The following is a 25,458-nucleotide window of genomic DNA, read 5'->3' on the forward strand; positions in this document are numbered from 1 at the left end:
GCAATAGAAGACTTGGTAGTTTAATCCTGTCCACCTTACTAATGAACTGGTTCACCGAAATGAGTTTCATATACTAGTACATGCTAAACCTGTTATGTGTCTGCTTGTTTCTTCTTTTAGAATGCTGACAGAATATTGGGGAAGAGTGCCTTATTAAGCAATGGTAAAGGAAGTAATGCAGATAAGGTTTAGGATAGTGACACATCCTAGTTGGTCTCCAACAAAGCTGATAAAACAGCTAAGGAAGACTATCTCAAAGACAGTGAGACAACCCCAAAGTCCTGTCATGGTTTAGTGTTGGAGTTACTGGCCACTACCGCTTGCACAAGCTATTCAAACTCACTGTCTGAATCAGTTCGGTTTCTTGAGTCTCAACTACAAGCTGAAAGACATCGATCAGCTGTGCTGCGACAAGAAGCGGAAGGACTGCGGAAGTCCCTGGAGCATTCAGGTGCATACTTTCTAGTGCAACAATAAGCGTTGGAGGATTTTAGCGCCAAACAGGACAAAGCTAATAATCTTGCTAAGCTTATTGCCAGCATGGTGGATACCCAGGATAACGTTTCTTGAGCTCTTCTGAAGTTGTTTCAGTTATGCTCTTGTTTTGCTGTCGCGTTTATTTGCACTGGTGGCCAATTTTGACGGCCAGTGTATGTAATATGCTGCTTTGTTCCCTATATTTGCACTGGTGGCGAACTTTGATGCCCAGTGGATGTAATATGTGTAATAGCGGCAATAGGCTAGCATTAATTGCTTGCTTATTTATTTCCTTATTGTCTTGTTTAGTTGTTTGCTTGTAGTCACTGCAGTTCTTTTTCTGTGTTTTTCTAGTGGCCACAATAACCTATTTTTGGAAACTAGGCCAAAATAATCATGGCAACATACGGACTGTTGTAACCATGGGCCTCCTACGGGCCGTATGATCCATGGGCCTTCTACGGGCCGTAGGATCCATTGGCCTTCTATACGGGCCGTAGGATCCATGGGCCTTCTACGGGTCGTACGATCCATGGGCCTTTTACGGGCCGTAGGATCCATGGGCCTTCTACGGGGCGTATCATCATTTCGCCAATCATGGGTCGTACTATTCGTGGACAATAACGGGCCGTTAATAGGCCGTATTTGATAACTCTATGAAAACAGCCCAACGGGTTTTTTTTGACATGAAAACGGCCCAACGTATTAACGGGCCACAAACGGGCCAACTGTAACCACGGGCTGAATTTGGCCCACAAGCAGAAAATGACAGTAACGGGCCATAAGTAACCGAATGCTGGAAATGAGCCCAAGAATAAATGGGCCCTTAGAAGGCCGAAAGATAACATGGGCTGGAAACAGCCCAATGGAATAATGGGCCGTTAATGGGTATGAAGTGATACACTGTTCATTACGGGCCAGTTTCACCACGTGCCGTTAATGGGTATAAAGTGATACACTGTTCATTACGGGCCAGTATTACCACGGGCCGTTAATGGGCCGAGAGTTACAAAGGGCCTCATATGGGCCGAAAGACGTCATGGGCCATACATGGGCCGGAAGTTAAAACGGGTTGGAATTATATTGGACGGCCCAGATGACGCTACTGGGCCTAATTTGGATAGGCCATAAACGGACCCTGGGTTAGCGGGCTGTAAATGGGCTATATGCGAACAGGCCGTTAACAGGCTTGCCGTGGGCCGGCCCGCCACCTTTTGACCAAGTCAAACGGGCCGGCCTTTTCACAGGAATGGACCTCTGTTGGGCCGTGCCACGTGTCGACGTATCATAGGCGCTTTGTGTCCAATGAGTGGATGACATCTGTCCCAACGGTGAGCCGACACGTGTTTCCTCCAGGCAATGATGATTTTACACGTGGAAAATCCCCATTGGTCGGGGTTGTTAACGGGTTATCGGATCCAAAACCGGACCCGATAGCTTAACGGTGTTTCGTTACGGTGGAAGCCACGTGTCGGTCACCCTTGACGAAAGCACTTCTGTGACGCACGTTTTATCGTCATGGAAGTGGACACTTCCGTGATGATAATTTTGGTAATGTCATGGAACACTTCTACGACAGCATAGGTATGACTATCTTGATTCTGTCATAAAATTGTCATGGATGTACATGCATGACAGAAAACGTGACCTACTGTGACAAACACGTATCATCACATAAGTGTCTTTTTTTGTAGTGACTATTACTCCACACATCGACCGCTATCCAGCATGCATCTAGAGTATTAAGTTCATAAGAACAGAGTAACTCATTAGGCAAGATGACATGATGTAGAGGGATAAACTCAAGCAATATGATATAAACCCCATCTTTTTATCCTCGATGGCAACAATACAATATGTGCCTTGCTGTCACTTGGAAAGGACACCGCAAGATTGAACCCAAAGCTAAGCACTTCTCCTATTGCAAGAAAGATCAATTTAGTAGGCCAAACCAAACTGATAATTTGAAGAGACTTGCGAAGATAACAAATCATACATAAAAGAATTCAGAGGAGACTCAAATATTGTCCATAGATAATCTTGATCATAAACCCACAATTCATCGGATCTTGACAAACACACCGCAAAAAAGAATTACATCGAATAGATCTCCAAGAAGATCGAGGAGAACTTTGTATTGAGATCCAAAGAGAGAGAAGAAGCCATCTAGCTAATAACTATGGACCCAAAGGTCTGTGGTAAACTACTCACACATCATCGGAGAGGCTATGGTGTTGATGTAGAAGCCCTCCATGATCGATTCCCCCTCCGGCGGAGCGCCGGAAAAGGGCCCAAGATGGGATCTCACGGGTACAGAAGGTTGCGATGGTGGAAATAGGGTTTCGTGGTGCTCTCGGATGTTTTCGGGGTATATGAGTATATATAGGCGAAAGAAGTCGGTCAGGGGAGCCACGAGGGTGGGGGGCGCGCCTACCCCCTTGGTGCGCCCTCCTGCCTCATGGCCTCCTCGTTTCTTTCTTGGCGTCCACTCCAAGTCTCCTGGATTGCGTTTGTTCCAAAATTCACTCTCCCGAAGGTTTCATTCCGTTTGATATTCCTTTTCTGCGAAACACTGAATAGCCAAAAAAACAGCAATTTGCACTGGGCCTTTGGTTAGTAGGTTAGTCCCAAAAATAATATAAAAGTGTATAATAAAGCCCATTAAACATCCAAAACAGATAATATAATAGCATGGAACAATAAAAGATTATAAATACGTTGGAGACGTATCAACCACCCGTTTGTCGAACCCCTTCGCCGGCCCCGAGCCCTCGGCCGCCGCCATTCGCGACCTGAACATCGAGGCCCGGGTCCCCATCCGCCTCGACAGCTCCAGCACCTCGTACTACGCATGGAAGACCTACTTCAACCTTGTCTTCCGCGAGTACTATCTCACCGAGCACATTGATGGCTCCGTGGACGACGACTACATGAAGGGCGATCCGGAGTGGTCCGCCATTGAGGCCACGCTCATCCGATGGTTTTATCAAACCGTCTCGAAAGACATATTCCACACGGTCGTCGCTGAGGACGATGACGCTTGCGCCATGTGGACCAAGATCAACGCGCTCTTCACCGACAACGAACTTCAGCGCCTTGTTTTCTTACAGCAGGAGTTCTTCGGCTGTCATCAGGACAACTCCACCGTCGATGAGTACTGCATGAGGCTCAAGATGCTTGTTGATGAACTTCGTGACATCAGTGCCAAAGTCTCCGACGACCTACCGCCAGCCTCAATGAGGATTTCGGCAACGCGGCTTCTAACCTTACTTTGCTGCCGCAGCCCACCTTTCAGCGCATCGCCGCGTACCTCAAGCTCGAGGAGCGCCGGATGACGAAGGTGAAGCAGCGGGTCCAGCACACCGCCCTCGCTGCCGGCACCACCCGTGGTGACCCCGCTCCACCGGCCGCGCCGACCCAGTCGCGCCCTCCCGCGCCAGCCGGGTATTACCCGCTACCGCCCGCGCCTCCCTAGCAGCCTCAAGGAGGAGGGGCCGATGCAACCCGTGGGGCGGCGGGGGTCACCGCTAGCAGCAGCAGCCGGCCCAGGGCGCAGGGGGGCGCCACGCTACTAGCAGGCCCCCCCCCGCCCCCCCCCCCCCCGCCGTGGGCAGCCGGGCAGAACCCGTGGATGGGCGTCGTGCATGCCTATCATATGCCCGTCCCACGGGCTCCTGCAGCGGGTCTTCTCGGTCCTCGCCCCATGGGCCACCAGGCGTTACTCGGCGCGCCTATCAGCCGGCTGGCGCCGGCTACGGCACCCCCCTCGCGCCGCCGCCTCTCGATGGTTATGGTCCGCCTGCCCCGGCGCCGCCATACAGGAGTCTCCTACCGCCACCGGTACCAGCGCCATGGGACCCCGCCCTCCTGGCCGCCATGCACTCTGCGCCATCGTCAAGTAACTATGGCGGTGGAGGCGACTGGTACATGGACTCAGGTGCTACAACGCACATGACAGCTCATCCCGGTAACCTAACCTCCTCCACTCCCGTTCATACACCCACTCGTATCATCGTTGGCAACGGCTCCTACTTGCCTATTACTCATATCGGTAGCACTAGTTTTCCCTCCACTTCCACACCATCACTATGTCTAATGTTCTTGTTTCACCTAAATTAGTCACGAACTTAGTTTCCATTCGTCGTCTTACTCGTGAGATCCCACTTACTGTTGAATTTGACGGTGTTGGTTTTTCTGTGAAGGACGCCCGTACCCGGATGGTACTTCACCGATGTGACATCACCGATGAGCTCTATCCCGTGCACGCCGGCACCTCCACCTCCACACCCTTCGCCCTTGCCGTCGGCGTCGATCTTTGGCATACTCGCTTGGGCCACCCCAACCCCACCGTTTTGCGTCAAATTATTAGGACTTTTTCTTTCTCATGTAATAAGCTCGACGAGCATACCTGTGAGGCTTGTCGTTTAGGCAAACATGTTCGTCTTCCCTTTAGTGCATCTACAACTGTTTCTACTTTTCCGTTTCAATTACTTCATAGTGATGTGTGGACATCTCCTGTTGCAAGTAACACGGGCTGTTGGAAATATGCCCTAGAGGCAATAATAAATGGTTATTATTATATTTCTTTGTTCATGGTAATTGTCTATTGTTCATGCTATAATTGTATCGTCCGGAAATCGTAATACATGTGTGAATACATAGACTACAACGTGTCCCTAGTAAGCCTCTAGTTGACTAGCTCGTTGATCAACAGATAGTCATGGTTTCCTGACTATGGACATTGGATGTCATTGATAACGGGATCACATCATTGGGAGAATGATGTGATGGACAAGACCCAATCCTAAGCATAGCATAAAAGATCGTGTAGTTTCGTTTGCTAGAGCTTTTCCAATGTCAAGTATCTTTTCCTTAGACCATGAGATCGTGCAACTCCCGGATACCGTAGGAGTGCTTTGGGTGTGCCAAACGTCACAACGTAACTGGGTGACTATAAAGGTGCACTACGGGTATCTCCGAAAGTGTCTGTTGGGTTGGCACGGATCGAGACTGGGATTTGTCACTCCGTGTGACGGAGAGGTATCTCTGGGCCCACTCGGTAATGCATCATCATAATGAGCTCTATGTGACTAAGGCGTTAGTCACGGGATCATGCATTGCGGTACGAGTAAAGAGACTTGCCGGTAACGAGATTGAACAAGGTATTGGGATACCGACGATCGAATCTCGGGCAAGTAACATACCGATTGACAAAGGGAATTGCATACGGATTGATTGAATCCTCGACACCGTGGTTCATCCGATGAGATCATCGTGGAACATGTGGGAGCCAACATGGGTATCCAGATCCCGCTGTTGGTTATTGGCCGGAGAGGCGTCTCGGTCATGTCTGCATGTCTCCCGAACCCGTAGGGTCTACACACTTAAGGTTCGGTGACGCTAGGGTTGTAGAGATATATGTATGCGGAAACCCGAAAGTTGTTCGGAGTCCCAGATGAGATCCCGGACGTCACGAGAGGTTCCGGAATGGTCCGGAGGTGAAGAATTATATATAGGAAGTCCAGTTTCGGCCACCGGGAAAGTTTCGGGGGTTACCGATATTGTACCGGGACCACCGGAAGGGTCCCGGGGGTCCACCGGGTGGGGCCACCTATCCCGGAGGGCCCCGTGGGCTGAAAGTGGAAGGGAACCAGCCCATAGTGGGCTGGGGCGCCCCCCTTTGGCCTCCCCCCATGCGCCTAGGGTTGGGAACCCTAGGGGGGGAGCTTCCCCCTTGCCTTGGGGGGCAAGGCACCCCTTTCCACCCCTTGGCCGCCGCCCCCCAACCCTAGATGGGTTTTGGCCGGCCCCCCCTCCCAAGGGGGCCTATATAAAGGGGGGAGGGAGGGCAGCAACACACAGCCTTGGGCGCCTCCCTCCTCCCCTGCAACACCTCTCTCTCTCTCTCGCAGAAGCTTGGCGAAGCCCTGCCAGAGACCCGCTACATCCACCACCACGCCGTCGTGCTGCTGGATCTCCATCAACCTCTCCTTCCCCCTTGATGGATCAAGAAGGAGGAGACGTCGCTGCACCGTACGTGTGTTGAACGCGGAGGTGCCGTCCGTTCGGCACTCGGTCATCGGTGATTTGGATCACGGCGAGTACGACTCCGTCATCCACGTTCATTGGAACGCTTCCGCTCGCGATCTACAAGGGTATGTAGATGCACTCCTTTCCCCTCGTTGCTAGTATACTCCATAGATGCATCTTGGTGAGCGTAGGAAAATTTTAAAATTATGCTACGATTCCCAACAGTGGCATCATGAGCCAGGCCTATGCGTAGTTACTATGCACGATTAGAACACAAAGCAGTTGTGGGCGTTGAGTTTGCCAATTCTTCTTGCCGCTACTAGTCGTTTCTTGTTTCGGCGGCATTGTAGGATGAAGCGGCCCGGACCGACCTTACACGTACACTTACGTGAGACAGGTTCCACCGACTGACATGCACTAGTTGCATAAGGTGGCTAGCGGGTGTCTGTCTCTCCTACTTTAGTCGGAACGGATTCGATGAAAAGGGTCCTTATGAAGGGTAAATAGAAATTGGCAAATCACGTTGTGGTCATACGTAGGTAAGAAAATGTTCTTGCTAGAAACCTACAAACCACGTAAAAACTTGCAACAACAATTAGAGGACGTCTAACTTGTTTTTGCAGCAAGTGCTATGTGATGTGATATGGCCAGAAGATGTGATGAATGATATATGTGATGTATGAGATTGATCATATTCTTGTAATAGGAATCACGACTTGCATGTCGATGAGTATGACAACCGGCAGGAGCCATAGGAGTTGTCTTTATTATTTTGCATGACCTGCGTGTCATTGAATAACGCCATGTAAATTACTTTACTTTGTTGCTAAACGCGTTAGCCATAGAAGTAGAAGTAATCGTTGGCGTGACGACTTCATGAAGACACAATGATGGAGATCATGGTGTCATGCCGGTGACGAAGATGATCATGGTGCCCCGAAGATGGAGATCAAAGGAGCATAATGATATTGGCCATATCATGTCACTATTTGATTGCATGTGATGTTTATCATGTTTTGCATCTTATTTGCTTAGAACGACGGTAGTAAGTAAGATGATCCCTTATAATAATTTCAAGAAAGTGTTCACCCTAACTGTGCACCGTTGCGAAGGTTCGTTGTTTCGAAGCACCACGTGATGATCGGGTGTGATAGATTCTAACGTTCGAATACAACGGGTGTTGACGAGCCTAGCATGTACAAACATGGCCTCGGAACACACGCAATACACTTAGGTTGACTTGACGAGCCTAGCATGTACAGACATGGCCTCGGAACACGGAGGACCGAAAGGTCGAGCATGAGTCGTATAGAAGATACGATCAACATGGAGATGTTCACCGATCTTGACTAGTCCGTCTCACGTGATGATCGGACACGGCCTAGTTGAATTCGGATCATGTTTCACTTAGATGACTAGAGGGATGTCTATCTGAGTGGGAGTTCATTAAATATTTTGATTAGATGAACTTAATTATCATGAACTTAGTCTAAAATCTTTACACTATGTATTGTAGATCAAATGGCCAACGTTGTCCTCAATTTCAACGCGTTCCTAGAGAAAACCAAGCTGAAAGATGATGGCAGCAACTATACGGACTGGGTCCGGAACCTGAGACTCATCCTCATAGTAGCCAAGAAAGATTATGTCTTAGAAGCACCGCTAGGTGAAGCACCAATCCCAGAGAACCAAGACGTTATGCACGCTTGGCAGCAGCATGCTGATGATTACTCCCTCGTTCAGTGCGGCATGCTTTACAGCTTAGAACCGGGTCTCCAAAAGCGTTTTGAGAAACATGGAGCATATGAGATGTTCGAGGAGCTGAAACTGGTTTTTCAAGCTCATGCCCGGGTCGAGAGATATGAAGTCTCCGACAAGTTCTTCAGCTGTAAAATGGAGGAGAACAGTTCTGTTAGTGAGCACATACTCAGAATGTCTGGGTTGCACAACCGCTTGTCTCAGCTGGGAGTTAATCTCCCGGATGACGCGGTCATTGACAGAATCCTCCAGTCGCTTCCACCAAGCTACAAGAGCTTTGTGATGAACTACAATATGCAGGGGATGGAAAAGACCATTCCTGAGGTATATTCAATGCTGAAATCAGCGGAAGGGGAGATCAGAAAAGAACATCAAGTGTTGATGGTGAATAAAACCACTAAGTTCAAGAAGGGCAAGGGTAAGAAGAACTTCAAGAAGGACGGCAAGGGAGTTGCCGCGCCCGGTAAGCCAGTTACTGGGAAGAAGTCAAAGAATGGACCCAAGCCCGAAACTGAGTGCTTTTATTGCAAGGGAAGTGGTCACTGGAAGCGGAACTGCCCCAAATACTTAGCGGACAAGAAGGCCGGCAACACCAAAGGTATATGTGATATACAATTAATTGATGTGTACCTTACCAGTACTCGTAGTAGCTCCTGGGTATTTGATACCGGTGCGGTTGCTCATATTTGTAACTCAAAACAGGAACTACGGAATAAACGGAGACTGGCGAAGGACGAGGTGACGATGCGCGTCGGGAATGGTTCCAAGGTCGATGTGATCGCCGTCGGCACGCTACCTCTGCATCTACCCACGGGATTAGTTTTAAACCTCAATAATTGTTATTTAGTGCCAGCTTTGAGCATGAACATTGTATCTGGATCTCGTTTAATTCGAGATGGTTACTCATTTAAATCCGAGAATAATGGTTGTTCTGTTTATTTGAGAGATATGTTTTATGGTCATGCCCCGCTGGTCAATGGTTTATTTTTGATGAATCTCGAACGTGATGTTACACATATTCATAGTGTGAATACCAAAAGATGTAAAGTTGATAACGATAGTCCCACATACTTGTGGCACTGCCGCCTTGGTCACATTGGTGTCAAGCGCATGAAGAAGCTTCACGCAGATGGACTTTTGGAGTCTCTTGATTACGAATCATTTGACACGTGCGAACCATGCCTCATGGGTAAGATGACCAAGACTCCATTCTCCGGAACAATAGAGCGAGCAACCAACTTATTGGAAATCATACATACCGATGTGTGCGGTCCAATGAGTGTTGAGGCTCGCGGAGGATATCGTTATGTTCTCACTCTCACTGATGATTTAAGTAGATATGGGTATGTCTACCTAATGAAACACAAGTCTAAAACCTTTGAAAAGTTCAAGGAATTTCAGAGTGAAGTTGAGAATCAACGTGACAGAAAAATAAAATTCTTACGATCAGATCGTGGTGGAGAATATTTAAGTCACGAATTTGGTACACACTTAAGGAAATGTGGAATAGTTTCACAACTCACGTCGCCTGGAACACCTCAAAGAAATGGTGTGTCCGAACGTCGTAATCGCACTCTATTGGATATGGTGCGATCTATGATGTCTCTTACCGATTTACCGCTCTCATTTTGGGGCTATGCTTTAGAGACTGCCGCATTCACTTTAAATAGGGCTCCGTCGAAATCCGTTGAGACGACACCGTATGAATTATGGTTTGGGAAGAAACCTAAGCTGTCGTTTCTAAAAGTTTGGGGATGCGATGCTTATGTCAAGAAACTTCAACCTGAAAAGCTCGAACCCAAATCGGAAAAATGCGTCTTCATAGGATACCCTAAGGAAACTATTGGGTATACCTTCTACCTCAGATCCGAAGGCAAGATCTTCGTTGCCAAGAACGGGTCCTTTCTGGAGAAGGAGTTTCTCTCGAAAGAATTGAGTGGGAGGAAAGTGGAACTTGATGAGGTGATAGTCACCCCTTCCGAACCGGAAAGTAGCGCAGTGCGGGAAAATGTTCCTGTGGTGCCTACACCGACTGGGGAGGAAGTTAATGATGATGATCATGAAGCTTCGGATCAAGTTACTGAACTTCGTAGGTCCACAAGGACACGTTCCGCACCAGAGTGGTACGGCAACCCTGTCCTGGAAATCATGTTGTTAGACAACGGTGAACCTTCGAACTATGAAGGAGCGATGGCGGGCCCGGATTCCGACAAATGGCTAGAAGCCATGAAATCCGAGATAGGATCCATGTATGAAAACGAAGTATGGACTTTGACTGACTTGCCCGAAGAGCGGCGAGCCATAGAAAACAAATGGATCTTTAAGAAGAAGACGGACGCAGATGGTAATGTGACCATATACAAAGCTCGACTTGTCGCTAAGGGTTATCGACAAGTTCAAGGGGTTGACTACGATGAGACTTTCTCACCCGTAGCGAAGCTGAAGTCCGTCCGAATCATGTTAGCAATTGCCGCATACTATGATTATGAGATATGGCAGATGGACGTCAAAACGGCATTCCTTAACGGCTTCCTTAAGGAAGAGTTGTATATGATGCAGCCGGAAGGTTTTGTCGATCCTAAGAATGCTAACAAAGTATGCAAGCTCCAGCGCTCAATTTATGGGCTGGTGCAAGCATCTCGGAGTTGGAACATTCGCTTTGATGAGATGATCAAAGCGTTTGGGTTTACACAGACTTATGGAGAAGCCTGTGTTTACAAGAAAGTGAGTGGGAGCTCTGTAGCATTTCTCATATTATATGTGGATGACATACTATTGATGGGAAATGATATAGAATTCTTGGAAAGTATAAAGGCCTATTTGAATAAGTGTTTTTCAATGAAGGACCTTGGAGAAGCTGCTTATATATTAGGCATCAAGATCTATAGAGATAGATCAAGACGCCTCATTGGTCTTTCACAAAGTACATACCTTGACAAGATATTGAAGAAGTTCAATATGGATCAGTCCAAGAAGGGGTTCTTGCCTGTATTGCAAGGTGTGCAATTGAGCACGGCTCAATGCCCGACCACGGCAGAAGATATAGAAAATATGAGTGTCATCCCCTATGCCTCGGCCATAGGGTCTATTATGTATGCCATGCTGTGTACCAGACCTGATGTAAACCTTGCCGTAAGTTTGGTAGGAAGATACCAAAGTAATCCCGGCATGGAACACTGGACAGCGGTCAAGAATATCCTGAAGTACCTGAAGAGGACTAAGGATATGTTTCTCGTTTATGGAGGTGACGAAGAGCTCGTCGTAAAGGGTTACGTCGACGCTAGCTTCGACACAGATCTGGATGACTCGAAGTCACAGACCGGATACGTGTATGTTTTGAATGGAGGAGCAGTAAGCTGGTGCAGTTGCAAGCAAAGCGTCGTGGCGGGATCTACATGTGAAGCGGAGTACATGGCAGCCTCGGAGGCAGCACAGGAAGCAGTCTGGATGAAGGAGTTCATTACCGACCTAGGGGTGATTCCCAATGCGTCGGGCCTGATGACTCTCTTCTGTGACAACACTGGAGCCATTGCCCTTGCGAAGGAGCCCAGGTTTCACAAGAAGACCAGGCATATCAAGCGTCGCTTCAACTCCATTCGAGAAAGTGTTCAAAATGGAGACATAGATATTTGTAAAGTACATACGGACCTGAATGTAGCAGATCCGTTGACTAAACCTCTCCCTAGGGTAAAACATGATCAACACCAGGACGCAATGGGTGTTCGATTCATCACAATGTAACTAGATTATTGACTCTAGTGCAAGTGGGAGACTGTTGGAAATATGCCCTAGAGGCAATAATAAATGGTTATTATTGTATTTATTTGTTCATGGTAATTGTCTATTGTTCATGCTATAATTGTATCGTCCGGAAATCGTAATACATGTGTGAATACATAGACTACAACGTGTCCCTAGTAAGCCTCTAGTTGACTAGCTCGTTGATCAACAGATAGTCATGGTTTCCTGACTATGGACATTGGATGTCATTGATAACGGGATCACATCATTGGGAGAATGATGTGATGGACAAGACCCAATCCTAAGCATAGCATAAAAGATCGTGTAGTTTCGTTTGCTAGAGCTTTTCCAATGTCAAGTATCTTTTCCTTAGACCATGAGATCGTGCAACTCCCGGATACCGTAGGAGTGCTTTGGGTGTGCCAAACGTCAGAACGTAACTGGGTGACTATAAAGGTGCACTACGGGTATCTCCGAAAGTGTCTGTTGGGTTATCACGGATCGAGACTGGGATTTGTCACTCCGTGTGACGGAGAGGTATCTCTGGGCCCACTCGGTAATGCATCATCATAATGAGCTCTATGTGACTAAGGCGTTAGTCACGGGATCATGCATTGCGGTACGAGTAAAGAGACTTGCCGGTAACGAGATTGAACAAGGTATTGGGATACCGACGATCGAATCTCGGGCAAGTAACATACCGATTGACAAAGGGAATTGCATACGGATTGATTGAATCCTCGACACCGTGGTTCATCCGATGAGATCATCGTGGAACATGTGGGAGCCAACATGGGTATCCAGATCCCGCTGTTGGTTATTGGCCGGAGAGGCGTCTCGGTCATGTCTGCATGTCTCCCGAACCCGTAGAGTCTACACACTTAAGGTTCGGTGACGCTAGTGTTGTAGAGATATATGTATGCGGAAACCCGAAAGTTGTTCGGAGTCCCGGATGAGATCCCGGACGTCACGAGAGGTTCCGGAATGGTCCGGAGGTGAAGAATTATATATAGGAAGTCCAGTTTCGGCCACCGGGAAAGTTTCGGGGGTTACCGGTATTGTACCGGGACCACCGGAAGGGTCCCGGGGGTCCACCGGGTGGGGCCACCTATCCCGGAGGGCCCCGTGGGCTGAAAGTGGAAGGGAACCAGCCCATAGTGGGCTGGGGCGCCCCCCTTGGGCCTCCCCCCCATGCACCTAGGGTTGGGAACCCTAGGGGGGAGCTTCCCCCTTGCCTTGGGGGGCAAGGCACCCCTTTCCACCCCTTGGCCGCCGCCCCCCCAACCCTAGATGGGTTTTGGCCGGCCCCCTCCCAAGGGGGCCTATATAAAGGGGGGGAGGGAGGGCAGCAACACACAGCCTTGGGCGCCTCCCTCCTCCCCTGCAACACCTCTCTCTCTCTCTCGCAGAAGCTTGGCGAAGCCCTGCCAGAGACCCGCTACATCCACCACCACGCCGTCGTGCTGCTGGATCTCCATCAACCTCTCCTTCCCCCTTGCTGGATCAAGAAGGAGGAGACGTCGCTGCACCGTACGTGTGTTGAACGCGGAGGTGCCGTCCGTTCGGCACTCGGTCATCGGTGATTTGGATCACGGCGAGTACGACTCCGTCATCCACGTTCATTGGAATGCTTCCGCTCGCGATCTACAAGGGTATGTAGATGCACTCCTTTCCCCTCGTTGCTAGTATACTCCATAGATGCATCTTGGTGAGCGTAGGAAAATTTTAAAATTATGCTACGATTCCCAACACGGGCTACCTCTACTATTTGGTGATCTTAGATGGTTATTCTCATTATGTGTGGACTTATCCTCTTGGTCGCAAATCCGATGCTTTAGCCACACTCACGTCCTTTTATTCCTATGTCACCACACAGTTCGGTCGCCCTATTCTTGCACTTCAAACCGACAACGGAAAAGAGTTTGATAATGTTGCTCTCCGCAACCTTCTCGTCTCTCAAAACACCATCTTCCATTTAACTTGTCCATACACCTCACAGCAGAACGGTCGCGCCGAGCGCATTCTTCACACTCTTAATGATTGTGTTCGCACGTTCCTCTTTCACTCTAACGTGCCCGCCCGGTTTTGGCCTGATGCTCTTGCCACCACTACCCTTCTAGTTAACATCTGTCTGTGTCGTCCTCGATGGAACTACGCCCCTCACCACCTTCTCTTCGGTGCACCACCGTCCTACGACGGTCTTCGCATTTTCGGGTGTCTTTGCTATCCTAGCACCGCGTCCACCATTCCATACAAACTCGCACCACGATCACTCCCATACGTCTTTCTTGGCTATCCCTCGAGGTCTACTCAGACCGGGCCCCTGGGTCCCCGACTCCCTCCCTCTGAGGTTGAGTCGGACCGCGGCCCCCACCCCGGCGCCTCGGCGGGCACCCCGCCCACCACCCCGATCGCCGCCGCCTCTCCGGTGATGGGCTCGGCATCCTCCTCGCCCGTCGCCGCTCCCGCTGCTGCTGGCCCGGCCGTCGATGCTCGCCCGGCCACCGCCACTGGCCCAGCCGCCTCCGCGGGCCCGACAGACGTTGTTCCGGCTCTTGGCGTGACGACCCGCGCTCGGGCCGGTGTGCATCGGTCGAGCACGCGCTACTCTTTCGACGAGTATGTGTGCGCTGCCTCGACATCGATGCCGTCACCCAACTCCACCTCCGCTCGCGCTGCCCTTCGGGATCCCCACTGGCTCGCAGCAATGCAGGAGGAGTTCGACGCCTTGCAGCGCAACCGCACGTGGCATCTTGTTCCGTGACCCCCTTGTGCCAATGTCATCACTGGAAAGTGGGTGTTCCACCACACGACCCGTCCGGATGGCTCTCTTGAGCGCTACAAGGCTCGGTGGATGGTCCGTGGCTTTAGGCAACGTGCGGGCGTGGACTTCACCAACACCTTCGCTCTGGTTGTGAAACCGGGCACGATCCGCATAGTGCTTCAGTTGGCGGTTTCGCGAGCCTGGCTCCTGCATCGGTTGGATGTCTCCAACGCCTTCTTGCACGGTCATCTTGCCGAGCAGGTGTTCTGTGAGCAACCCACTGGCTTTGTCGACGCCGAGCATCTGGACTTCGTGTGCGTTCTCTCCCGTTCTCTTTACGGGTTGAAGCAGGCACCATGGGCTTGGTACCAGCGTATCGCCGCCTTCCTGCAGTCTCTGGGCTTTCGGTCCACTCGCTCTGATGCCTCACTCTTTGTGTATCATCAGGGAGCTGACACTGCATATCTGCTGCTCTACGTCGACGACATCATCCTCACGGCGTCCGCCCCCGAGCTCCTTCAGCGGCTCACGGCTTGTCTTCGTGATGAGTTCGCCCTCAAGGACTTGGGGCCTCTGCACTATTTCCTTGGCGTCGAGGTTGTCCGTCGGGCTGACGACTTCTTTCTGCATCAGCAGAAGTACGCCCACGAGCTTCTGGAGCGCGCTGGTATGCTTAACTGCAAGCCAGCACCCACTCCTGTGAACACGAAGGCGAAGGTCTCTGCCCCGGAGGGGTCTCCCGCATCCGATGCAGCGTTTTATCACTCCATTGTTGGTGCCTTACAGTACCTGACGCTGACACGCCCCGACCTGCAGTACATTGTTCAGCAGGTGTGCCTCCACATGCACCCCCCGCCTGACTCCCATTGGACCTTTGGTGAAGCGTATTCTTCGTTACATACGCGACACCATGTCCTTGGGACTCACCCTGACGGCCTCCGCCTCCACCGACCTCGTCGCCTACTCGGAAGCCGACTGGGCAGGCTGCCCCGACACCCGGCGCTCTACGTCCGGCTATTGCGTCTACCTTGGGCCCTCGTTGATCTCTTGGTCATCCAAGCGATAGCCCACGGTCTCCTGTTCCAGTGCCGAGGCAGAGTATCGGGTCGTGGCTAATGCCGTGGCGGAATGCTCTTGGATCCGTCAGCTGCTCCAGGAGTTGCTTTGTGATGTTCACAAGGCCACACTTGTCTACTGCGACAACGTCAGCGTGGTCTACCACTCCGCCAACCCGGTGCACCATCGTCGTATGAAGCATATTGTGCTCGATATTCACTTTGTTCGTGAGCAGGTTACACTTGGCTGTGTTCGGGTTCTCCACATTCCAACGACGCAACAGTTTGCTGACGTGATGACTAAGGGATTGCCTACTCCCGTCTTTGAGGAGTTTCGGTCCAGTCTCTGTGTCTCCGGCGACACTTCGACTGCGCGGGGGGGAGGGGGGGGGATTGAATATATGTGTTGCATGTATATGTGTATATCCTGGCCCACCTCCTAGTCTTATATAGTTGAGGTTGAGGCCCACTTGTACTCTTTATATACGTGCACCTGCACCCGATCAATACATCGAGTATTGCATCGCCAAACCGTTCTCCAACACCGAGGACAAGCAGTACATGGACAACATATTCTCTTGTATCCTTTTTGTTGTTCTATTTTTGTACCATTGTTCTTTTTCCCAGATGCATCATTGCTGTAGATGGAAGCTCCATATATATTATATTAAAATAAATTTAGATAGTTTGTATTTGGGTGTGGCTAGATCTCAGTTGACTGAGACTTAACGAGGTCTCACTCAAGTCATGAAACCTATAAAAAAGAAGAAATACTTTTTTTACGTGCATCACCACATAAGATCTGATAAATATAGTATCGACTGAGACTTCGTTGTTAAGTCTCAATCGACTAAGATTTAGCAACCCCGTCTGTGTTTGGGTGCGTCACACTTGTTTGGTCTGCCTGAAAATAACAAATAGCATGATACTCCATCATCTAGGCTAAAGAATATTGATGAAAGATTGAGTGCATGCCACACAATCGTTTGTTTTATGTGCCTTCTACAAATATCCGCTGCAACATGCGGTGTGTCATCATCTAGTTTTTGAGATGTCTTGTATCATCGGAAGTCCTTTTAACATAAATACGAAGCCTTTTCCTGAAGAAGTCGTAGTATCTATATTGCCTGTGATGGCTGAACAATCCACGTACTTTTCGTGTGGTGTCACCTAAAATTAGGAGCACTAGAGACAGCCGACAGCCTGACAACATTATATTGACTTATTGCACGCGGCCGTGTACGTACGTGTGCTAATACGATTGCAGGTCAGTCTCGCCTATCACTTTGGAGCTTTAATATACCTGCTCCTCATGGAAATGGGGACATGCATACGTTGATGCAATGCATAAACGGACCCCGACTCCAGCCAATGCCTTTTGCTACAGTTTTGTTTCGGGTCCAGTACGGCGCGCCAACTATTAACTGGCTTATGAAACTGATGCCAGTGCCAGATCGCTATTACTGCCCTCATCTGCTTCTACGGTGCTACTGTTTCAAGTGCAATAGGCAGCACACACATCTACTTTGCATTGTACTGAATCTGAAGCAAGTGACCAGCACCATCTTGCAGAGAGTGGAGTGAGGAGATGTGTGACATGACAAGGACTGACGATCCGGTGGACGTACAACAAGTACTCACCTTCACCTAAGCATGCACGTACCGTAATTGAACAGCTTATAATGGCGTGATGGCTGGAGCCACAAGTACTGACATTATTCGCCTATTCGGTGATGTAATGTGGTACCATACATACCAGCTGGTCCATACTCACTCATCAGTCCATGCATGCTCCGGGACGGCGAGCATGGAGCCAGCCAAAAGATGGCTTCATGGCTTGGGCCTTTGCGTGCACTAATCACCTGGGGTTCATGTGGCCTGTCTCGTCGATCGCCTACCTATATATCAGCATCATGAGTCATGGCTCCATCTCACTCACTCACTCAGGGACCAGCTAGCCACCTGCATCATGAGTCAGTCTTCTACCAAGAAGCAAGCGCTCATCATTTCCTTTCCTGGGGCTTAATTAAATGTTACCTAGGTCGATCCGACGAAGTTTCGCTGCTAAACGTGACGTTTTAACCCCCGGTTAGTAGCCGCTGGCTCTAGCCACCCACCAGTTCGTTATGGGTGTCAGTCAGGTGGTTGCTGACCAGCAGGATCAGTGCTGATGGTGTTGCAAGATCGACAGTGCTGAGCTGCTGACCTTTCAAGTCGGAAACTGCAAGAGCACCCTTTTTCGGGACAGTACTAGGTGGGCTACTTATAAGCACTAACGGAAGAATCAATGGGCACCTCCCCTCGGCCTCTCTCTAGCATATTAGCTGCCGCTAGCTAACAACGACAACAATGGATGAACGATCAACATTGGCCAAGAATGAATGAACACACACGACACCAATTCCAGCGATGTTCACCCTTTTTTTGTCAGTCTTGTTCCTTGGTCCCTTTCGTTTAAATACGTCAGTTTTACTCGACAACGACAGTGCAACAAGATGGACTCAACAAACCCGTCAATCACAAGGAAGCAAGCAAGAAGAAAGGCGAAAATTAAAGAAGAATCGCTCACGACATGGTGTGAGTTACAAGCTGACACGTACAGATCACATACATTCAAATCCATGGGACGGACGGAGATTGCACAGCGAAATTAAGCTCTCGGGCGTGGTAATTAACATTATTATTACGTCTAACTAATAGAGTGAATCGACTGTCTTGTTGAGCTCTTCAAGCTTCTTCATCCTCATCCTCTCGCTTTCGCTCACCAGCTGCACATGAAGAGCGGAGTAAAGTGATCACTACTAATAATGTGGCAGCTGATATATTTAACTAAGAAGAAGACGAGGTGATGCACCTCTATTAGCCTGTTGACAAGTATGGCCTTCTCCTTGCTCTTCTCGTTGTACGCCTCGAGAATCTCCTTGTATTCTTTCTCCTGTTTTGTTCGTTTTCCCAGTTCAACAACAATAAAATCCACATGTCAATATATATAATGAATGCAGTGAAAGTAAGTAAGTAGAATTTCTATGTCACGTCCAGGAAGTCCTTGTCACCTTCTTGACGCAGCTCTTGCTGAGAGGCTTGAGCTGGCGGTTGACGGTGTCGATCCGCCGCTGTATTGATTCCACCTCCTTCCTCGTAGGATCGGCCATCCCTTCCAGCTCCTACAAACACATCATTTTCGTTTGAGCTGTATGGTTTAGGCTACGTCGTAACCGAAGAGTAGTACTACTATTAGCTAGGAGTACTAGGTAGGTACCTGTCGTATGAATGCTAGGCGCTTGGACTCCTCCTCGACGCGGCCGAGCTGCGCGAAGACCTTGTCCCTGACCTCCATCTTCTTCCTCTCGATCTGCTCCTCCTTGGCCTTGAACACGGAGAGCGCCGACCTGGACGACCCCTCCCCCTCCGACGCCTCCTCGCTGCCGCTGGACAGCGACGACGGGTGCTTCACCCGCAGCACCATCTGCATCGGCGCCTGCTGCTCCACTTCGCCCTGCATCCTATCCTATCCTTGCTTGCTTCCTTCCTTCCTTCCTAGGGATCGATCGACGCACTTCACGTAACGTAATCAATCGACTCTTGAGTTGCTACTAGTTGGCGCAGTGGTATTCTCTCTTCTTCCTATACCTTGTCTTCACGGCCGGGGCGTCTCCCCGCCACTTATATCACCAACCGGCGGCGAGTCCTTGTCGCTTTTAGCCGTCGCATGCTTATCGTCTACGCAACAGGCAGGCTGCAACTATGGCCGCGGAAGCAGTAATGCGATCGATCCGTCGATTCTGTTGTACAGTATAAAAGGGGAGGTCGGGTGAGGTGAAACGGCTGCGTCGCACAATGCAATGCAAGGGGCCCGGGAAACAAAACAAAAGCGGAGGAAATTCAAATCAAAGAACGCAAAGCATCATTTCAGTGGTTTGCATGCATGTGGCCGGGTGATCGATCGTACGTGCGCCGAACCAACCAACGATCGCTTTAGACAGAAGAGAAACCATGTCGATCGTAGTATATTCGTATTGTATTGCTATCTGCCCTGCACCTGTAGTTGGCCCGTGTTAGGTGAGCTGCCATGCCGTCTTGGCTGGCTGGCTGGGGTCGAGTGCAAGTAACTCTTCCTCTCGCTCGCTCTCGACAGGGATCGGACTGTGCAGCCCAGTGCAGTGCGGGGGAAGTGATTCGGGTGAGCCGGCGCATGCATGTCTCATTGTGTATGTCTTTCTTTCTTAGGTAGTACCACCACTTGCACTTTGGCATAGCTTTTGAGTGGCTAAGCTATACTACATACGTAGTACTGGTAGATAGGTAGCTTTGGGTTGCGGCAGCTGGGGATTAGCTAGGAAGACGATCGAGGGGGACAAGCCGTCTGCAACGCGAGGCTTGGAAGACACACAAATGCTGTGGTATGGATGTGGTGGATGCGTGTTGTCGTCCGTCAGCCACTACAGTGGTCACTAGCTGGAGTGGAAGGCAACATGCTAGCTAGCAGATGCTTTGGGACAAGAAGGTCGGTTTTTCTTGTTGGGTTGGTTGCGCTCCTTCAGCTGCAGCTGATCGATGGGTGTGAGCGTGAGACGGACGGGGAAGGAAGGAAGGTGGCCGCTCTCATCTTTTGGTCAAACAGTCCGAGGGGAAGAGGGGGAAAGGAGACAAGCCGGAGCAGATTTTTCAACCAGTGCGAGGTATCTCTTGTGTATGTAGTTAAGGTGTTAACCATGACCATGATAAATCCTGCCGGCCTATAGTACCATTTCCATGTATCATCAGACATTTGGTAGGAAATTTTGCATTGATTCTAGCTTAATGTTTATTTTCCTTTAAAATCTGGAGGATAGAAACCAATCCTATTCATGTAGGAATAGGAATCCATTTCTATGAACCAAAGAGCTCTAAAGGGGAAAATTCCTATAAGAATCAAAGAAGACCTGATCTGAATTCCAATGAAATTCCTTAAACCAAAAGGAAACTGCGGTATGAGCTGGCTCGGTTGAAGAGTCAAACTGTACGCGGTATGAGTTGACATCATTGCCTTTAGTCCATGTACAAAGCTAATTAGAGCCAAAATCATCAACTCTTTGGCACCTCCGTGTCATCTAGGTCCACTTCAGCAAAGACAACGGGGTCGACATAGAAACATGATTGTCACCAAAACAGGCTGTGTGGACCGAACAGTTCGTAAAGCTCATGCTTCGAGTTTGAGGCGCAATGGAGTTTGGATTATGAGAACTTCATAACTTGAGAGGACTCGAGGGGTAAGTACCAAGGGATTACCTGTTTTGCATTCGACATAAGAAATACCTACTTCTTCATATCCCATATAGCAAAGCAAAACCCCAAGCCTTGCAGACAAGCCAAATAATCGCAGGACGATCAATTTTGCACAGGCCATAAAATTGGTCAACATGTTGGAACTGTATAGTGTACCCTAGGCGACACGGGCGGCGACCAAATCCACCACACCTTCGACCCCATCACCAGCTTCTCCCCCTCGCTGCCGCCGGAGGCCAGCGCCAGGCAAAGCCTGTGCGGTGGCGGCGGCGGCGGGGCCTTTCTCTGTTCTGGCGACAAGAAGGCTGTTGGCGGCTCCTTGTGCAGATTGGATCGGCGAGTGGCAGAGCCCCGGCGGCGGCCGTCGGATCTGTGGATGGCGGCGCGTGCAGCGGCTGGAGCGGAGCCTTGGCGGTGGCCGTTGGATTTGCAGACGACAGTGGTTGCGGCGTGCTCTAGTCAGCCATAGCATACGGATCCAACCTGGGCGGTTTGCATGTCCAGGATGTGTGCTCAGATGTTGGATCCAAGCCGTGCTGTTTGCATGTCCAAATCGTGCTTAGATGGTGGATCCAAGCCGTGTTGTTTGCATGTCCAAATCGTGCTCAGATGGATGCAATCGGCTATTGCGTCTGCCGGCGACTCGCACAAGGACGCTCTCAGCCGCCGAGACGAGCACCAGGACGCGCCAGCCTCTCGCTTGGATCCAGCCTGACCGTGCCGGCATCTGTTGATGTGACCATCGTAGGTTCTTCGCAGGCCGGTGACAGTGATATATGCTGTTCGTGCTTCAGTTCAGGCCATGTTATCGGTCCCCTGGCTTGCTGCGCATGCCCCTGACCTCCTCCCCAAGATGGTGTCGTGGTCTGCGGCGGCTGGTGTCGGATAGAGTCGCGGACTGGCAATGGCCATGGTGGCGGCGGGCTGTTTCCCCATGAGCTGCACCTGACGTCTTCCAGGAACCAACTAGCTGCGTACAGTCGCAAATATGCCTCATGCAGGGCGGCCCTCGTCTCTGGCAGCACCCACCTCCCTCGATCTGTGGTGGTGGCTCCGGCGTGGCGGTCGTTGAGGCATCGGTGGTCTTGGCATTGCTCCGGCCACGCGGTCTCTGGATTGTTGGGGCTGCGGTGATGTGCTGGATGGTGGAGGTGATTTTGATCCGATTGGCCGGATGGTGGCGTATGTAGATTGTTTTGCAACGACTTCATACGGATCCACGGCATCATCAAAAAGACTTCGGGAGGTTTTATCTCCTGATCCGGTGGATGACTCCAGTGGTGGGTTACAAATTATGGACAATGACTTGACGCAAAGGGTTGTTTGTGGAGTAGCGGCGATCCAATTGTAGCTGCTCGGATAGCGGAAAAGTGGTGGAGACAACACATGTGAGATTTGGATGGTGGTGCTATGTGCACCCGGTCTCGAGCTCCGGGGCAAAAGCCTAGGACAGACCCGAGTGGTTATTCCTGGCAATGGCGATGTTTTTCACATCGTTACCTTGTTGGAGGCATTGCTCGGATATGTTCGGACTGATTCTTCAAAGTGAAAACTTTGATACTGGCCTTTGTGGTTCGATCCGGTGACGGCGTCGCTTGAGTGTCGCTTCCTTCCTGAAGGTGTTGCTGTTGAAGATCCTTGTCATCCATGTGGTGTCAATGGTTGATGCGGATATGGTCTCAGTTGTAGTTTGTCGATCGTTCACCTGATCGCTTTGGGGCTTATTTCTTGTTTCTTTTTCTTTTTTCCACACCTGCAAACAACTTTTGGTCTTATGACTTTGCTAGTTGCTGGTGTGTTTCTGTGTGTGTGTTGGGTTGGCTGTGTGCATCTTAGTTATGCAGAGGCCGGGTGTGTGTTCAGTGTGATGTATCATCTTGATGCTCCATTTGAGCCAATAAAAACCCTTTGTTGAGAAGGACAGAGAGACGCCAAACCACAATGCAACACAACATACCAAACTGCAAACGGCTACACAAGTTTAACAAGTTTGCCACAGATGATCCCCAGCAAAGTTTTTAATTAAAGAAACTATGACCAGGAGCAGCTTAATTTAGGCTAAGGTTTATCAGTTCACTTAAATAAGGTGTCCAATACCGACGATGTACCACTCAAGACAAGGCTTCTACATAAACAGTCGCTCAACACCGCAGCTCCAGATGGTATATATTTTTTATCAGGTAAAGAGGAGCCCAGCATAAAGCAATCGACATGAGAAATCGATGGATCTCTTCACTCCCCTGGTGCAGAAACCCCTTGCTTCAGCTTTTCCCTCTTGAGCTTCTTCTTCGAGACTGGCTTCTTCTTCTTCGGAGGGAGCGTCTTCTGCGCATACAGGTACAGCGCATAGTTCCCAACAAAGAAAAGCAGCAGGGTGGTCGCAACCACAAGCAGGACTATCATTCCAGGGTTCAGGCCCTTGTTCACCTCTTCGATGATTACATTGTTCTGAAGATAAAGAGATGATCTATCAGAATCTAAAACATATATACTTTTGTGAAAACAAAACAAACGTACGTGCGTAGAGCTTGCACGGATTATACCTTACTAGGTTAGCAAGAAAAAGTCACATACTTCACAGTTTCGCATGCTCAGATTATCAACGATCGTTTCCAATATATAATAATAGACACTTCTAATACAGAGCTGTTGTATGCAGTCACGAGTTTGACAACAGCACAAACTGAAGCTTAATTTCAATAGATTAGTAACCCTGAAGTTTCATATATTTACACGTTTCTACACTCACAGCAGAGACTATTTTAGGAATACAAGAAGTCACAGCCAAAGTGAAGTGAAACAGGATTGGTAAAGCTAAGTGGTCAAAGTGAGAGATGCAGGTTCGCTGGCACAAGGATGCACGGGGATATCCAGAACATCTAGCTTGCAGTGTCTGAAACTACACATTCATTTAAAACAACAAGGCAATTCATGCCGACAGTCAATTTCAGTGGATTCATTAGATAGAAAAATACTCAAAACAGTAAGTTTAGGATGTCGAATTAATCACAGAACACTACAGTCACTAAATGATTTACCTTTCGCAGGCAGATAAGTGTAAAACTCGGCGTCATGTCAAAAACTTGTAAAACACATGGTATAAACAGTTACACTAAACTATCCTCAGGTACTCGTGACACAAGACAGGTAAGGGGGTGCGCCACAAATTAAACAACGAAAACAAGTTGGATCAACTATACAATACTTGAACAGATTAAAATTCACTACCTCAGAGCAGTAAACAGTCGCCAACTTGGCAAGTGAAAAAACAAATCTTTTCAAACAATTCAGCATTTTGCAATCGTTTTTCTATTGTAAAGAACCATGATATGTTGTTACAATTACGACCACCGAGAAGACATAAGATGATTTATTAGTTATTATGCAGATCTAACTATCTACCCACAGAAATACGTATGATGCGCAATGGTCGATGACGATGCCGGCCACCGCGCGTTTCTACTCGCTACGCAAGCCACACGGTGACTAAGTAAGCACCGTCCTTTCACCCGCCGGGGCGGGGAGATAAATGGCAGATCTGGGATGTTAGGGGCAAGGCAGATCTGCAAACAACTCATCTCGCTCTCTCACATCTATAAGCTGCGCACAAAGAAGAGCGATCTTGAAACAACGCACTGAAGAAGAAAGAAGTGGCGGAAAATTCCTTACCGCTGACTCCGCGAACTGCTCCGCCATGGCGGCCACGAGATCTGGACCAGGCACCGCACCCTCCTCGCCTTCTGAACCGAAAGATTGGATGGATTAGGCCAGGGGCGAGTAGAAGATAAGCACTGGAGTTCTTCGAGGAGGATGGCTCGTAAGATCTGTGGGTTCCGAAAAAACTCACCTTTGCGAGCAGCTGGGACCTTTCTGCGGCCTTCTTACGATCTCCCCCCTTTTGTTTGCCCGTATTGACGTCCCCCTCGCGTGGGTCGTATGGGTTGTTTTGTTTGGAAGTTTCTACGCCACGTCAATTGGTTCCGCTTTCTTATCTTGTTTGGACCGTGACAAAATTCTGCTGTTGCCACCGTGCTAAACCTGATCGTGGGCAGCCCGGCCCGACCACCTGGCCCAAAAAAACTGGGTCGGGCTCGAGCTTCATTTGCATCCCGAAAAAAATTCGGGCCAAGCTTCCACGCATCCGCAAAAAAAAAACTTCAAGTCCATTTTTCCAGTAGAGCAACTAGTTAAGGGGTACCAGAAAAATAAAATTACTTAAGGATACCCCTTGCGGAAGCTCCTCAAGAGTCACTTTAATTAATTAAGAGTGTGTCAAGTGGTGCGTCCAACTACCATCAGAGCATCTATAGACGGACTTGGCAAATCCGGCCGCTCAAACGCCCGCGGACACACCCGGGCGCGTCCGGG

General features: G+C 49.5%; 2 protein-coding genes across 4 annotated transcripts; both read right to left on the reverse strand.

Annotated features, from left to right (window-relative positions):
- Positions 1–18,273: 18,273 nt before the first annotated feature.
- On the reverse strand, positions 18,274–19,562 carry LOC109744482 (uncharacterized). The gene is made up of 4 exons (XM_020303606.4): positions 19,085–19,562; positions 18,879–18,989; positions 18,680–18,760; positions 18,274–18,593 (listed from the first exon to the last, which is right to left on the reverse strand). The coding sequence occupies exons 1-4, from the start codon at positions 19,325–19,327 to the stop codon at positions 18,519–18,521; spliced, it is 510 nt and encodes a 169-aa protein (XP_020159195.1). The 5' UTR covers positions 19,328–19,562; the 3' UTR covers positions 18,274–18,518.
- A 3,508-nt stretch (positions 19,563–23,070) lies between these two features.
- LOC109744473 (DNA-binding protein S1FA2) lies at positions 23,071–25,055 on the reverse strand. Of its 3 annotated transcripts, none has more exons than XM_020303595.4 (3): positions 24,938–25,055; positions 24,760–24,830; positions 23,071–23,538 (listed from the first exon to the last, which is right to left on the reverse strand). In XM_020303595.4, the coding sequence occupies exons 2-3, from the start codon at positions 24,784–24,786 to the stop codon at positions 23,323–23,325; spliced, it is 243 nt and encodes an 80-aa protein (XP_020159184.1). In that variant the 5' UTR covers positions 24,787–24,830; positions 24,938–25,055; the 3' UTR covers positions 23,071–23,322. The 3 variants fall into 3 exon arrangements, with proteins under 3 accessions (XP_020159184.1, XP_020159185.1, XP_040255015.1); XM_020303596.4 differs by having other exon boundaries at positions 24,760–24,827; positions 24,938–25,050; XM_040399081.3 differs by having other exon boundaries at positions 24,760–24,983.
- Positions 25,056–25,458: the final 403 nt, after the last annotated feature.

Source organism: Aegilops tauschii, chromosome 2 (assembly GCF_002575655.3).
Source record: "Aegilops tauschii subsp. strangulata cultivar AL8/78 chromosome 2, Aet v6.0, whole genome shotgun sequence".
Taxonomy (NCBI): Eukaryota; Viridiplantae; Streptophyta; class Magnoliopsida; order Poales; family Poaceae; genus Aegilops; species Aegilops tauschii.

Coding starts and splice junctions, on each gene's coding strand:
- LOC109744473 (XM_020303595.4), bottom strand. CDS start 24,786: ATGGCGGAGCAGTTCGCGGAGTCAGCG. Junction 23,539..24,759: donor AGCAGTTCGCGGAGTCAGCG/GTAAGGAATTTT, acceptor CTTTATCTTCAG/AACAATGTAATCATCGAAGA.
- LOC109744482 (XM_020303606.4), bottom strand. CDS start 19,327: ATGCAGGGCGAAGTGGAGCAGCAGGCGCCGATGCAGATGGTGCTGCGG. Junction 18,990..19,084: donor GCCTAGCATTCATACGACAG/GTACCTACCTAG, acceptor ATGTGTTTGTAG/GAGCTGGAAGGGATGGCCGA. Junction 18,761..18,878: donor GCAAGAGCTGCGTCAAGAAG/GTGACAAGGACT, acceptor CGAACAAAACAG/GAGAAAGAATACAAGGAGAT.